The 17,164-nt window shown below is 36.3% G+C and overlaps 3 protein-coding genes across 3 annotated transcripts; all 3 read right to left on the bottom strand.

The window, feature by feature from the left end:
- Positions 1-1,147: 1,147 nt before the first annotated feature.
- LOC144425694 (uncharacterized) lies at positions 1,148-2,698 on the bottom strand. Its single transcript, XM_078115211.1, has 3 exons — positions 2,326-2,698; positions 1,954-2,180; positions 1,148-1,300 (listed from the first exon to the last, which is right to left on the bottom strand). The coding sequence occupies exons 1-3, from the start codon at positions 2,696-2,698 to the stop codon at positions 1,148-1,150; spliced, it is 753 nt and encodes a 250-aa protein (XP_077971337.1).
- An 84-nt stretch (positions 2,699-2,782) lies between these two features.
- Positions 2,783-5,549, bottom strand: LOC120346540 (uncharacterized). Its single transcript, XM_078115210.1, has 4 exons — positions 4,187-5,549; positions 3,300-3,973; positions 3,049-3,216; positions 2,783-2,953 (listed from the first exon to the last, which is right to left on the bottom strand). The coding sequence occupies exons 1-4, from the start codon at positions 5,547-5,549 to the stop codon at positions 2,783-2,785; spliced, it is 2,376 nt and encodes a 791-aa protein (XP_077971336.1).
- Positions 5,550-5,737: 188 nt separating this feature from the next.
- On the bottom strand, positions 5,738-6,412 carry LOC144425693 (uncharacterized). Its single transcript, XM_078115209.1, has one exon. It carries the CDS (start codon positions 6,410-6,412, stop codon positions 5,738-5,740), a length of 675 nt encoding a protein of 224 aa, XP_077971335.1.
- Positions 6,413-17,164: the final 10,752 nt, after the last annotated feature.

Raw genomic sequence — 17,164 nt, 5'->3', positions numbered from 1 at the left:
TAATTATAAATTATATTTAAAAAAAAAGCACATCAAAAAATTGGTTTTATCTGCAGATACCAGGTTTATATTGAGATTGACCATTTCAATGCTAAATTTTCCTTAGTCAAAAGGCACACTTGATTCGCAAAGATTTGTGAATGCGCACAGTACACCAATTTGTCTAATGTTTCGATTCCATAGGCAGGAGGTTGTGGATCGGTGCTGGTCAGTGTAACAGCCGTTCTTTGCGGCCTGGACGACACCGACTGCACACTAGATATTTATTAACAGTTCAATAACGCGGTCTTTCAAGCCCCAAGTTTGTATCCTCAATCCAGAAAATCACACAACTAGTATACAGTTGACACGGGTATCTTAATACAAACGTAAAAACAAATCAATACAAAATACTTGCAATATATAAATAATCATACACAATTCGGCCTTCAGAAAGCCTACTCAAATTTATGAACACAATTATCAAACGTAGTTAATTATTAAGTCGAACCATATTACTATTGAATAACTTGCAGCCTTCAAATCAGAAAGAGTTACAAATTATAACATACCGAATTTGTCTGCTATTCCAGGCTTAAATTATCATAAGTTGAACATGAAATCATTCGTCAATGAAATCCGAACAAATCAATTAAATAAAACTATAACTGTAAAAACAATCACAAAAGGCCATTTAATGCTCATAAAATATCCTTAACTAGGCCTACGTGGGCAGCCATAATCTACATTATTTAATCGTCCTACAGTCAAAACAGAAAGCCAAGGTCGCTGAACAAGTTTAACTTATTTACAAATTACAACGAAACGAGCGCCATTCTCTGCAAAAGTAAAGCGCTATCTAAAACAAACTACCGAAACTATCCCTGTCTAAGCGAGACATGTCTGGGCAAGCAATTGCCACGAAGACTCTCTCAATTGTTTCGTAACAAAGTGTGTAGAAGCACACTGTCAATCAAGGGAAATTACGGCGTCAACAATAACAAATAAATTACTACACAAGTTAAACGGACGCAATGTTTAAGTCAATACAAAAATCAAGTGAATGCGATTCTCGATGTAACATTCCCCCAGCCAGATGTTGGACCCCACTGAAAACATCTTACTCACAAATTTCTTATATCGAGGATATCACACACTTGAAAACATTTTACTCATTAACTCTATGAATCAAGCACAACTTTGCAATTGGCCTTCTCAATAAACCCCTGGATGTCTTCACAGTAACTTGACGCACAGCTCCAAGTTTATCAGATGTAGTTTCCATAACACGTCCAGTCTGCCACTTCTCTCTGGGTACTGTCTACAAGTAGCACAATATCACCAACTTCCATATTACGTTCTTTAGAGGTTCATTTCTGTCGTGTCTAAAGTGTGGGTAAGTGTTCTTCAGTCCATCTGATCAGCTAAATACTGAATTTGTCGCCATCTTCGTCGAGTGTAACAATCCTTTTTTTTCGAATATGCCAGGAGGTAAATTACTTGCAGGATTCAGTAATAGCAAGTGATTTGGAGTGAGTGGCTCATCATCTTTCGGATCAAAACTTATTGGAGTGATGGGTCTGGAATTCAACTGTGATTCCACTTCACAAAAAATTGTAGCCAAAGCTTCATCTGACACCAACTGATTGTGTAAGAGAGCAACCAAAATCTTTCGAACTGATCGAATTAATCTTTCGTAACATCCTCCAAAATTAGAAGCAGAAGATTGAATTTAAATTTAATATTCTCCTGACGCAAAAATTGTCTAACTTTGCTTGAATTCCAAACTTCTATTTCTTTAGGTAGGATTTTATTTGCTGCAACGAAGTTACTACCGTTGTCACAGATGAACTTGAATGGTCTACTTCTACGTGCAATAAATCTTCTTAACGCATTTATGAATCTGCATCCATCGAGTATGCAACTTCCAAGTGTACGGCACGAGTTGTCATGCATGTAAATATACAGCCCCACCTCTTGACAGTACTTCGTCGACTCTATTTCTCCGAAGTCTAATTCACGTCTCAGAAATAAATCTAATTTGACTGCAAGAGCTGCAGCAGTCAACTCCAGTCGTGGTATTGAAACAGTTTTAATGGGTGCAAGTCGAGCTTTTCCTAAGAGAAAGGCAACATGAATTTTCCCATCTTCATTGATTAGTCGCAAATACGATACAGTTCCATAAGCAACTGCAGAGCCATCTGCAAAATGGTGTATTTGACGAGTCACAATATTGCCAAAATCAGACGGCGCAAAACATCTTTGCATGAATATATTCTCAAGTTCAGGAATATCTTCGAGCCATCTGTTCCACAATAAATTTTCACTATCACCTCTTGACAGTACTTCGTCCTTGCTTTACAAGAAAATGTCCGAAGTAGTCCACTCCAACATAGGCAAATGGTCTTTCACCTGGTGTGACTCTTTCCTTCGGAAGATCGGCCATGATCTGTTTACTCCCAGGTGAACTTCTTCTTCGACAAAACATGCATTTTCTGATAACAGATTTCACCATAGCGCCTCCTTTAACGATCCAAAATCGTTGTCTCAGAGAAGTCCATGTACTCCCCATACCAGAATGATGTGTAGATACATGATGTTCTCTTATAATCATCTCAGTTACATGATGTTTATGTGGAAGTATAATCGGATGTTTAACATCGAAATCAACCGGTGCATTTCTCAATCTCCCACCAACTCTGATGAAGCCATCTTTCATAATCGGATTGAGTTTATGCAGGAAATTTGCAATCTTCAATCTCTTCAGTACTTGTTTCCCAGATGTACTTCTATGATTGGCTTTCTACAATGCATCAATAACTTCGCCAAATTCTTGTCTCTGTATGTATTTCAAAATGTCGTCTCCAGCAACTCGCAATTCTTCAACTTCAAGTTTCTCATTACACTTATAATCCTTCTTCTTCTTATGAAGGTAGTCTTTGAATCGAATCATCCATGCACTTGCTTTTTTCAACTTATACCATGTTGAGAAATATGAAATGAATTTATCAATTGGCTTCAAAGCGGAATCAGAAACATAATTTGCACAACTCGTGGCTTGCATCTTACAAATTCATCAGGAAGCTCAGGTAGCTGTACTGGTGGTTTAGGCCAATGTTCCTCTTGCTCTTGGAGGAATGATGGTCCATTTAGCCATTGTTCATCCATCAACGATTGTACTGACAATCCTCTGGATGCATCATCTGCGGGATTCAAATCTGTAGGTACATATCTCCACTGCAAAGCATTCGATCCATCTTCAATCGATTTGCCACAAATGTTGGAAATCTTCGTGATGTATTATTAATACTCAAAAGCACGGAAGTTGAGTCTGTCCAAAACATCGACTCTATTTCTTCGAAGTCTAATTCACGTCTCAGAAATAAATCTAATTTAACTGCAAGAGCTGCAGCAGTCAACTCCAGTCGTGGTATTGAAACAGTTTTAATGGATGCAAGTTGAGCTTTTCCTAAGAGAAAGGCAACATGAATTGTCCCATCTTCATTGATTAGTCGCAAATACGATACAGTTCCATAAGCAACTGCAGAGCCATCTGCAAAATGGTGTATTTGACGAGTCACAATATTGCCAAAACCAGACGGCGCAAAACATCTTTGCATGAATATATTCTCAGGTTCAGGAATATCTTCGAGCCATCTGTTCCACAATAAATTTTCACTATTCGATATTTCATCATCCCATCCATAATTATTTCGACATAACTGCTGCATCAATATCCTTGCCTTTAGTATCACAGGTGCCACTATTCCCATCGGGTCAAATATCGAACTGAGTACAGACAAAATCCCTCGTTTTGTTGCGGGTTTTGATTTCACATTAACATCAAATCCAAAACAATCTTCTTGGATATTCCACTTTATTCCGAGTACTCGATCGATCTTTTCAGGTATTAAGTTTACACTTGACGCAGTGTCTGCTCTGTCTTTAGCAGGAATCTCTGACAGAACTTCAGGATTGGAACTTTTCCACTTTGCTAGATGAAATCCTTTTTTTCCAGCAATTTATTCGTTTGTCGAACAATATGAATTCCCTGGTCTACAGTAGATGAGCCATTCAGGTAATCATCAACATAAAAATTTCGCTCAACTCCTTTGACATTTTCGTCAAATTCATCTTGATGATCTTGAGCTGTTTCTTCAGACTCCAATTAGCACAAAATGGAGATGAGACGCTACCAAATATGTGCCTGACCATAAAATATCTGATGGATCCTGTGACAAATCACCTCCAGGCCACCACATAAATCGCAATACATTCCAATCCTTCGGGTGCACTTTCACCTGATAGAACATTGCTTCGATGTCAGCCACAATAGCTATTTCTGGTTGTCTAAAGCGGAGAAGAGTTCCAAGTAGAGAATTTGCCGAATCCGGGCCTCTCAATAGTTGGTCATTCAAGGAAGTATTCATACAACGTGATGCAGCGTCAAAGACAACGCGTTCCTTGCCTGGCTTTTGTTCAGAAAACACAGGGTGATGAGGCAAGTACCAAACTGCACCTTTACGGCCAACTTTATATTCATTCGGGATACGTTTTGCAAATCCAAGACTAATATATTTCTCCATAGTATCACAGTACTTCTTTTTCAAAACAGGATCACTCTTCAATTTTCGTTCAATGTACTTTAAGCGTTTCATCGCAACACTTCGATTGTCTGGCAAATCAGGACATCCTGGCTTCCATGACAATGGTAACTGATAATGTCCGTCCACGATCTCAACTGAATCTTCCATCAATTGCAATGCGTATTTGTCTTCCTTAGACATTGATGGAATAGGCGACAGTGAAGCATCTTTAAAATCACTTTCCCACAAACATTTGATTTGCTGACTCAGCAAGTCCTTCTCCTGCACCTGAACGCAATGAATGTGAACATCACTGTTTCTCTCGTAAGATAAAGCGGGTCCAACCAATGACCATCCCAAAATGGATTTCTTTGCCGAAGGTTCATTGTGTTTCCCTCGTCTCTCATCCATTGACCAAAACACTTTAGGGACGTTTACCCCAATCATCAACATCACGTCTTTACACGGCAGAGTAGGAATCTTCAATCCCTTCAAATGTGCATAACTTTGTACATCAAATTGTGCTTCATTAGCTTTAACAGGCAGTCTGTCAACAGTTAGCACATGAGATAAATCAACACTTTCTCTACCATCAAGTGATTTTACAGTAAAATCAACCGCATAACCATCTTGTGATGTTTGTACCGCATTCACAGTTGTCAACGAAAACTGAGTTTTCTTGCCTCTCAACTTCAATAGATCTAGAAGTCGCTCATCGCACAAGCAAGCAGTAGAGCCTTCATCTAGAAATGCATACGTTTCTATTTCTCTTCTGTTGGCACAGATCTTGACAGGTACAATATTAAAAAAACATCCTGCTGAGCTTTTTGAAGTCGCATATGCTTCAACTTTTGACTCATGCATACCAGCAGCATTTTCTGTCTGGGTACATGTCTCTTGTTCTTTTCTGTGCAATAAAGTATTATGTTTCAACCTACACCCGTCAACAGTACAAGCAGGTGGCTTACGACAATTTCTCGACATATGACCATATACAAAACAATTATCGCACAATCTTGCCTTTCTAACAATCTTCAAGCGGTCACCGTGTGACTTCTGCAGGAATTTGTAACAGTCAACAAGTTTGTGTGACGTCTTTAAACAGTCAGGACAGACATCTCTTCCCTTTTCAATATGTTTTGCACTGGTAACACTGCTGTCAACAGCTGAATTCACAGCAGTAGAATGAGCGTGAAACTTTCGCCTATTCGATGATTGCAATCGTAAACGATATTGCTGTTCTTGTCCCTTCGAGCTCTCAAGGCTTTTCCATGAGGCGTATTTGCAGCCGCAGCTTTTTTCTTCATAAATCGAACAAGATCTTTAAATCTCACTTCTCTATCTTGTCCATCTAATTCTGCCACTGATTCTTCCCAGTTGTTCTGCAACTTGAGAGAAAGTCGTAATACGATGGACAAAATAGTATCAAAATTATCCAAATCCCCAAAATATTTCAAATGTGTCAAAGTGACTAAACATTCTTCTAATGTCTGAGAAAGACGTAACAAACCTTCGTTATCTCCAGGTTTCAACCATGGTCCTTTAGTCAACTTTTCCGAATATTTTCTAGCCACAAGCATTGGTCGACCGTATGTCTTTCTGAGCAAATCGCATGCCTCTTTAAAACCTTCATCGGGTGGCAACATAGTACAGTGCATAATCAATTCCCTTGCATCACCTTCACAGTATTGTATCAAATATGACAACTTTGTACTTGTATCATGTACTCTTCTATCAATATTTAAGTTGAAGTTAGTGATAAACCGGACATATTCAGTCTCTATTCCACTAAAATGCAATAATTCAGGTCGAGGTCTATCAATTCCGTCTTGCAACATAGATGCCATATTGCCCAATAAACTTTCCACATTCGGTGACGATTGATCATACGTGTTTTTTGTTGTGGTATGTGTGGTTCTGTGTACGGAGGTCGTTCACTGATTCATACTGATCAGGAATATTCACATTCGCAGCATCTCGCACATTATCAGTAGAAGCAGGTCTTCTAACATTTAGTACAGGATTTTCCATTCTGACTCGAGATTGTGATAACAAATCTGATGCTGGCAATTTAGGTCTTACATCAGGAGGCTTTAATACTGGAACCACTATTTCATTCAACTCTTGGATTTGATTAGGTGAATGTGAACGAGACATATTTTCATATAATGACATACCTTCGCCTCCCTGAGAAGCATTTTCCCATACATCGGCTGCTATACAGGCTGATTCATATGCATGCTGCAATTCCAAACGCTTTGTTCCACTTTGAGCATCTTCTTCAATTTGTCTAGCTCTTATTTCAGCGTCACGTTTAAGCTTTTCAGCCTTCATTCGGGCTTCCTGCTCTTGTTTTCTAGCATTTTCCATAGCTTCGCGTTCCAGCCTTTTAGCATTTTCCATAGCTTCATGTTTAAGTCTTTGCGCTTCTTGCTCTAGTCTTTCAGCTTCAAGTTGAGCATCTAATTTCATTTTATCCGCTGCCATTTTAGCATCATGTTCTCGCTTTTTTGCGGCATCTTTTTCTACTTTCTGCCAAATATTGGCATGAGCAAGTTCTCTAATGGCAATAGCTTCTGTACGTTTAGTACTCGAACTTGCACATGAACGACGGGAACTTTTTCCAGAAATTACAGAACGTGCTTCAGGGCTATGTGTCGATGATTTATGACCATCAGCGTCACTCTTTTTGAACCAATCACGTAAGTGCACATTAAGTTCTTGAAACTCGCGCAGTTCACACTGGAAAAATTCACTGACATTTCTCCGATCTACTTCAGAACGTAAAGTACTCACATGAATTTCGTGCGCATTTGAATACTCTGTGAACCGTTTGTCAATGTCAGCACTTTTCGATTTCAACAAATCTCGATTTTTGTAGTCTGACATAAGTCTCTCAGCATCTTGATATAATTCCCTCATACGAGCACGTAACTCTTCTAAATTTGATTTCGAAACAGATTGCGCATCCATAATGTACAATTACAGTGCTCATCAAACATGCAACACAAAAGTTTAAATGCTCAACACTAGGATGATTTCTTCAATTTTGACGATTTACCGAACTCCTGCCGGCATTCGACGATACTTTTGTTATGCAAATCAGATGACTTTATTTGCATAAATTTGATAACTTCATTTGCGGAAATTCGATAACTTTATTTGCGGAAATTCGATAACTTTAATGTAACAGCCGTTCTTTGCGACCTGGACGACACCGACTGCACACTAGATATTTATTAACAGTTCAATAACGCGGTCTTTCAAGCCCCAAGTTTGTATCCTCAATCCAGAAAATCACACAACTCGAAGTATACAGTTGACACGGTTATCTTAATACAAATGTAAAAACAAATCAATACAAAATACTTGCAATAAATAAATAATCATACACAATTCGGCCTTTAGAAAGCCTACTCAAATTTATGAACACAATTATCAAACATAGTTAATTATTAAGTCGAACCATATTACTATTGAATAACTTGCAGCCTTCAAATCAGAAAGAGTTACAAATTATAACATACCGAATTTGTCTTCTATTCCAGGCTTTAATTATCATAAGTTGAACACGAAATCAATCGTCAACGAAATCCGAACAAATCAATTAAATAAAATTATAACTGTAAAAACAATCACAAAAGGCCATTTAATGCTCATAAAATATCCTTAACTAGGCCTATGTGGGCAGCCATAATCTACATTATTTAATCGTCCTACAGTCAAAACAGAACGCCAAGGTCGTGAACAAGTTTAACGCCATTCTCTGCAAAAGTAAAGCGCTATCTAAAACAAATTACCGAAACTATCCCTGTCTAAGCGAGACATGTCTGGGCAAGCAATTGCCACGAAGACTCTCTCAATTGTTTCGTAACAAAGTGTGTAGAAGCACACTGTCAATCAAGGGAAATTACGGCGTCAACAATAACAAATAAATTACTACACAAGTTAACACTTTCGATGCCAAGGACGTATATATACGTCATTTGGCGCCAACCGTTCCGTGCCATCAATGCAAAATGACGTATATATACGTCATTCGAAAAGGAAAAAGTTTAATAGATAGAAGAAGGTCGAGTTCAGGTATTTGCCGTCTTTTTTCTTCTCTCTCTCTCTCTTGTTGTCAAGTTGGGGGGAAAGAATGACGTCGTCAGCCAATCGCGTCATTCAAGAAATACCAAGATGGAAGGAGGGTCTGCCATGAAGTAAATTATCAACTTATTTAGCATGGCCGAGGTACATATTAGCCGCAAATTATCATCAAAAATTTGTACGAGACCGACTGACGCCAACACACGGTTTCAACTTTTTACGGTGAAATGATTGAAAGGTGTGAGGAGAGATGATAATATTATCAATCATGTTACGAAGATGTAGAAAAACATTACTAAACCGGGAAATAATTCGAATATTTTTATATGCATGATCGTCGTCTTATTGGCAGGACGATGAAATGATTCAAAATGTTGGTATTTTTGAACGTTTTTTTAATTTTTTATCATTTTTGGGTAACGGATTGACGGACATCTGCAACGAAAGCAAATTTTATCGTCCTGAGAGGTGAAATGTTACATTTTGAAATAATAAAGTGAGAAATTGATATTATTCGGAACATATATTTTTCTACTTGTCAGTGAGATATGATCCATGATATAGTAATTTAGTGGGAAATATATTACCAATAACACAGAGCCCCTCGTATGCTTTCAGCTCATATTGAATTACTTCCGTAGCTATTGTATAACCATAATTATAGCAAAATATGCAATCCTACGACTTTGTGTCGGATGAACAAATTCAATAAGCAGCCATGGCGTACTGATTACGTAGCTACGCAATAGCGATCACGTGTCTGGCGCCACGAAGACGGGACTACGTGCAGTCGAGAAGACTTGCGTAGCAAATTGCGTGAGATGACAATTTCGGAAAATCGTGTTCTTGACAGATCAACTGACGAATTTCGATGAAGCTTTAAACCTTTTTATTATGTCAACTTAGAGACACCGGATGCGTATAATGAATATTGAAATTGCATTTGGAAATACTTCATTTGCACGCCAATATTAGTTCAAATATCCACACAAATAAGTATTTGCTCGCTATAAATACCAGATTGAATGAAATGTTTGCCGAGGCAAGTAAAGACTTCGAATTTCATCGTTTACTGACTGAACCCACCAAATCTGGAAGCGCCCGACGAAAACTCAGGAGCAATACTAAGATACAAACGCACCTGAAATGTATTACGCATGTTTCGGTATTATCCGACACATCAGTCGTAGGTGAAAGAACTCACCTACACATGCGTATCTTGTCGGAATTGCTCTCTCATGCTATTATAACATAAGTTGGAGATAACTTGTTTTGATCTCTCATTGCGATAAAGATTCAATTCGAACATTTTATTCAGCAATCAGAATAATTTTATTATACGAAAATATCAAATTCGAACAAAGAAAACAAAATCGTTTACTAGCATAAAAATATATCCTTCATTCGCTATATATTCCAATAACATTAATAATGGCCAATTATTGTCACTCACAAGGATAACATATTGCAAAATAAACAAAGTAGTCACATTGCATATTCATACAACTGTAACACATATGTACTTGAAACATACGAACATAGTAAATTTATTATCGGGCTTCCATATCGGAATTCATTATAAAAAATTAATGTGCAGTATGGTGGTGCATAAAATAATACATCAATCGAGGAATTTGTCAAAAACGCTATGGAATCACAGACGTAGTCAATATGTTGCCTCATTCGAATTATGGTTTGGTGAAGTTAGCGTCTACCATGCACTAAACTATCAACATATCTAGCTTGGCCGATGAATCGCAAATAGAAATATAAAAAATATGTGCGGAGTCCGATTGGCGCCAACGCACCTGGATTTTAACTTTGCTACAGTTACAGTTGTATGAATATGCAATGTGACTACTTTGTTTATTGTGCAATATGTTATCCTTGTGAGTGACAATAATTGGCCATTATTAATGTTATTGGAATATATAGCGAATGAAGGATATATTTTTATGCTAGTAAACGATTTTGTTTTCTTTGTTCAAATTTGATATTTTCGTATAATAAAATGATTCTGATTGCTGAATAAAATGTTCGAATTGAATCTTTATCGCAATGAGAGATCAAGACAAGTTATCATCAACTTATGTTATAATAGCATGAGAGAGCAATTCCGACAAGATACGCGTGTGTAGGTGAGTTCTTTCACCTACGACTGAAGTGTCGGAATGAACGATAACTGATGACACCGCTGGGTTCGCCCCTTTCCCGATGAATCAAAAACTAAATACGAGAGAGAATGAATAGGAGAGAACTCTCTCGTTTTCACCTTGGCACGGAACGGTAAAATTGAAAAAACTGATCTTGGCATCGAAAGTGTTAAACGGACGCAATGTTTAAGTCAATACAAAAATCAAGTGAATGCGATTCTCGATGTAACAGTCAGGATGGGATATTATTGCTTATAAACGCATATTACGTGTTTCAATTGAATCCATCGTGCTAGATTCAACTGTTTTCAAGGTCTAAAGGCTCCAACTGCTTACACAAAAGAATTTTCAGTGTGGCATGCATGGGTCAGTTGGAGTCACTAACATCAAGATATCTTTAAGCAAAGATAAGGTAACCTGGAAGTAACATTCCATAATTTAGGGTAAAAAATGTATCTGCACAGCCCTTTCAAATGGAAGATATGATTCCGTAGGGGTAATTTCTATCAGATATTTTACAGTGTTATGGTCCTAGTGAAAATGGGTAGGTGGCTTCTTCTAAAGTGTGGTAGGTATAGTCGAATAACACATTAAATGTTTATGCTAACAACTGCAAAGTGATATTGCAACGCATACAAGTTAACAGACTTTGTTGAAATGGTCCTGCCTTTTGCTTTTCTTTAAAATCCTTCTTTTTTTAACTACTCTTTTCCTCTCTGGGGATAGCGAAAATTCAAATATTGATGTCAGTCAGTCAGTCAGTAGTTTATTTTATCACATACCAAAAGTACACAATAGACAAAAATAACTACGATGGCTTTTATAAGCAGCTGATAATGTGTTATCTTTCCTTTTTCCTGAAAAGAAATTAAACACTAACCATCATTTGACAGTGCTCAAGTTTGTGTATCAGATCAGTAATAGATTACCTGCTAACTAACGAAACAATCAGACAACACCTTCTGACCATTAATGAAGATTTGTTTTCAGAAGCATGGACTTGATGGTGGGGGGTGTCGTAATCGACCCTCCTCAGTGGGAGGAGAGCTGCAATTCTCTCGCACATAACTATCCTAGACTAGCCTAGGCCTACCAATAACAGTAGTTTGTCATCTGCTTTCCATTGAAATGAGGGAGTTTATGAATATTTAGAGAAATTGATAAAGGCACATTATCACTCATCATCAACGAAGTGCTGTCCGCAAACAGTGAAACACAAGCAAAATGACTTCTGGACTTGACACCAACCCGTCCTGTCAATAGATGATATCCACATTGCGCGACGTTCCGGATCTTTTGAAAACAGTGGAATATAACTGAAGATCCATTTCGTTGTCTATACTATACGTACAGCCAACAGAACAATACGAAATAACCATTTTCAACAGCCAAACAAAACGGAAACGTATAATCCGACTTGCAACTGACAGGAGCCAAATGGACGTTTTTTGCCGTCCAGCATCCAGTAAACAAAGTCACGTGACCCGTGCAAGTCGTCTATATTCTATAATCTATATCTCTAGAATAGAAAGCCCCACCACGGCTGAAACATGGCGAACGCTCGAGGGTGTTCTTCTCAATTCTCACAATTTTGCTTAGTGGCGACCCCTAACTAACGTGCGATTATTTATGACGTGGCGATCGCAATCATCAGAACACAACGCCAAAGCAGGAGGTATTCGTAAACAGAAATTCATCCTAAAAAGGGAATTCCCCTACGTCTGCCAAATTTTAATATTTATTGTACGTCACTCAGTAGCGGACCGGCGGTAGCCTACTCAAAAACAAGGAGTTGGGAACACCACTGTGAAGCTAGCAGCACTTTCAGCCAGAATATTTTTACACATTGAACATGGGTTCCACGCTCATATAGTGTTCACTTATAGGTAAATATGAAAATTGAAAATGCTGATCAAAATATAATATTGGCACGAAAATAGATGAAAAATCTTTAAACTGAATAATTACACTAAATTTAACAAGAAAATAGTGTTTAAAAAAAGACTAAGCGAAAAATGAATTTTCAGGTATTCCGCAAATACAAAGTTCGACACCTCGATTCCTCGAAAACCGCCAATAAAGGCAGCACCACGACACATTTGGAGAAAAGCAGATACCCTTTAAATTCGATTTTTCTATAACAGAACAGTAGCAGTACGTTTTGGATTGACCATATATATTACCGGTTCCATTACATTTGAACCCACGTACATTTGAACCCATGACAATTGCAACTGTATGTTATTGCATCTATGGAATTTTTTTTGTTTCACGGATAGTTAAACCCATACTAACCCTAACCCATGGGTTTTAGCACCCGCATATAGATTGAACCCGTGGATATACGCATGGGTTCAAATGTACGTGGGTTCAAATGTACGGTCACCCTATTACCAAACATATCGTGTAATCTAAATTTTAATGAAGGCATGGACGTAACAAATTTAAAATTGATTTTGTATTTCAACTAAATTTGCTAGATAATGGATAAAATATCATTTTCTCTTTGTTACACATTAATACTGTACATCTTTTAAACTTGGAATACGTTGCGGGAAGTATAAAACAGCAAAAAAACATTTGCGACTCCTAATGGATTCTGTCCTGGATTACAAAAAATTATCGTTTTTAAAATGGCGATTTTTCGAAAACCGCCAATAAAGGCAGCACTACGACATATTCGGATAAAAGCACACACATTATAGATTCGATTTTATTATGCCAGAACAGTAGCAGCACGTTTTGACTTGGCCATATATAATACCAAACATAGCCTATATTCCTCGATTTTTAAAACAAAGGTACGTAACATATTAAAAAAGGGTTTGTATTTCAACTAAAGTTGCAGGATAATTGATCAAATATTTTTTTCTCTTTGTCGCACATCAATAATGTACGTCTATTAAAGTTAGAATAAGTTTCAGAAAGTATAAAGTAACAATAAAAAAAATTTTGCGCACCCCCTCAAATTAGTTTGAGAATTTCGAAAATTAACGTTTTTGGATTGGTGATTTCTCAAAAACCGCCAATAAAGGCAGCATCACGACACATTCAGAGAAAAGCACATACCTTATAGATTCAATTTTATTATGTCAGAACGGTAGCAGCACGTTTTGACTTTGCCATATATAATACCAAACATAGCGTATACTATTTCAATTTTATGAACAATGTGGACGAAACAAATTTAAAAAGGAATTGTATGTCAACTAAATTTGCTGAACAATTGATAAAATATATATTTTTCTCTTTGTCACACATTAATACTGTACGTCTATTAAACTTAGAATGAGTTGCAGAAGAAAAGTATAAAATACCAAAAAAACATTTTACGCCCTCTCGTGGATTCTTTTCAAAATTTCGAAAAATTATCGATTTTGGAAGGGCAATTTCTCGAAAACCGCCAATAAAGGCAGCACTACGACACATTCGGAGAAAAGTATATACCCTATAGATTTGATTTCATTATAACAAAACAGTGGCAGCATGTTTTGACTTGGCTATATATAATACCAAAATAGCGTGTGTTCTCAGTTTTATAAACAATGTCGACGTAACAAATTTAAGATGGATTTGTATTTCAACTGAAGCTGCTGGAAAATTGATCAAATATATTTTTCTCCTTGTCACAAATGAATACTGTACGTTTATTAAACTAAGAATTAATTGGGAAAGTTTAAAATATAAAAAAAAACATTTTACGCTTTCTATAATGGGTTCTTTTCTGAATTCCGAAAAATAATCGTTTTTGATAGAGCGATTTCTCGAAAACCGCCAATAAAGGCAGCACTACGACACATTCGGAAAAAAGCAAATACCTTTTAGATTCGACTTCACTATATCATAACAGTAGCAGCACGTTTTGACTTGGTTATTTATAATACCAAACATAGCGTATATCCCAATTATTAAAATAGCGTAGATGTTCACATATTTTAAAAAGGTTTGGTATTTCAAATAAACTCACCTAATATCGTAATATTCCGTTTTCTTACTTTTTCAAACACCGATACTGTGTGTTAATTAAACTTGGAATAAGATGCAAATTGTATAAAACAGTGAAAAATGTCTTACAACCTATATATATAATTTTTTCAATTTCCCAAACATGCCGTTTTTGGAGTGACGATTTCTCGGAAAATGGCCAATAAAGGCAGCAATACGACACTTTTGGAGAATAGCAGATACGTTAAAGATTCGATTTCACCAAACCAGAACAGTAGCAGCACGTTTTGATTTGGGCATATTTAATACTAAACATAGCATATAATTTTCAATTTTATCAACTATGTAGATGTAACATATTTAAAAACGGTTAAGTATTTCAACTAAATTTCCTAGATAATTTATCAAACATCTTTTTCTCTTGGACATACATATATACTGTACGTCCATTGAACTTGGAATGAGTTGCGGAAAGTATGAAATAACGGAAAATCATGTTTCGCCTTCTTGTTGATTATTTTCAAATTTTCGAAAAATTATCGTTTTTGAAATAACGATTTCTCAAAAACCGCCAATAAAGGCAGCACTACGACACATTCGGAGAAAAGCAGATACCTTATAGATTCGATTTTATTATGTCAGAAAAGTAGCAGCACGTTTTGAGTTGGCCATATATAATACCAAACATAGCGTATAATTTTCAATTTTATCAACTATGTAGATGTAACATATTTAAAAACGGTTAGGTATATCAACTTAATTTACTGGATAATTCATCAAACACTTTTCTCTCTTGGTCATACATCAAAACTGTATGTTCATTAAACTTGGAATAAGACGGCGAATCCTAAAATAACAACAAATGATTTGACGCCCTCTTGTGGATTTTTTTCGAAGTTTTTAAAAAAATATCGTTTTTGAAAGGGCGATTATCCAAAAACCGCCAATAAAGGCAGCACTACGACACATTCGGAGTAAAGCAGATACCTTATAGATTTGATTTCATTATGTCAGAACTGTAGCAGCACGTTTTGACTTGGCCATATATAACACCAAACATAGCGTGTATTCAAACTTTTATAAACAATGCAGACGTAACATATTTAAAAACGGTTTGGTATTTCAACTAAACTTCCTAGATAATTTATCAAACATCTTTTTCTCTTGGACATACATATATACTGTACGTCTATTGAACTTGGAATGAGTTGCGGAAAGTATGAAATACCAAAACGCATTTTACGTCCTCTTGTGGATTATTTTCAAAATTTCAAAAAAATTATCGTTATTGAAATAGCGATTTCTCGAATACCGCCAATAAAGGCAGCATTACGACACATTTGGAGAGAAGCAGATACCTTATAGATTCGATTTTAATAAGTCAGAACAGTAGCAGCACGTTTTGACTTGGCCATATATAATTCCAAACATAGCGTATATTTTCAATTTTATTAAAAAATGTAGATGTGACATATTTAAAAACGGTTTGGTATTTCAACTAAATTTACTGGATAATTCATCAAATACTTTCTTCTCTTGGGTATACAACAAAACTGTACGTTCATTAAACTTGGAATTAGTGTGCAAATCTTAAAATGTCAAAAAATGATTTGACGCCCTTTTGTGGATCCTTTTCGGAATTTCGAAAAAATATCGTTTTTGAAAGGGCGATTTCTCAAAAACCGCCAATAAAGGCAGCACTACGACACATTCGGAGTAAAGCAGATACCTTATAGATTTGATTTCATTATGTCAGAACTGTAGCAGCACGTTTTGACTTGGCCATATATAATACCAAACATAGCGTGTATTCAAACTTTTATAAACAATGCAGACGTAACATATTTTAAAACGGTTTGGTATTTCAAATAAATTTCTTAGATAATTTATCAAACATCTTTTTCTGTTGGACATATATATATACTATACGTTTATTAAACTTGGAATAAGTTGCGGAAAGTATAAAATACCAAAAAGCATTTTACGTCCTCTTGTGGATTATTTTCAAAATTTCAAAAAATTATCGTAATTGAAATAGCGATTTCTCGAAAACCGCCAATAAAGGCAGCACTACGACACATTTGGAGAGAAGCAGATACCTTATAGATTCGATTTTAATATGTCAGAACAGTAGCAGCACGTTTTGACATGGCCATATATAATACCAAACATAGCGTATAATTTTTAATTTTATTAATTATGTAGATGTAACATATTTAAAAACGGTTTGGTATTTCAACTTAATTTACTGGATAATTCATCAAATACTTTTCTCTCTTGGTCATACATCAAAACTGTATGTTCATTAAACTTGGAATAAGACGCGAATCCTAAAATAACAAAAAATGATTTGACGCCCTCTTGTTTTTTTTTTTTGAAGTTTGGAAATGTGTCGTAGTGCTGCCTTTA

The sequence above is a fragment of the Styela clava genome, chromosome 8, assembly GCF_964204865.1.
Source record: "Styela clava chromosome 8, kaStyClav1.hap1.2, whole genome shotgun sequence".
NCBI lineage: Eukaryota > Metazoa > Chordata > Ascidiacea > Stolidobranchia > Styelidae > Styela > Styela clava.
This window is presented reverse-complemented; position numbering and strand designations above follow the sequence as displayed.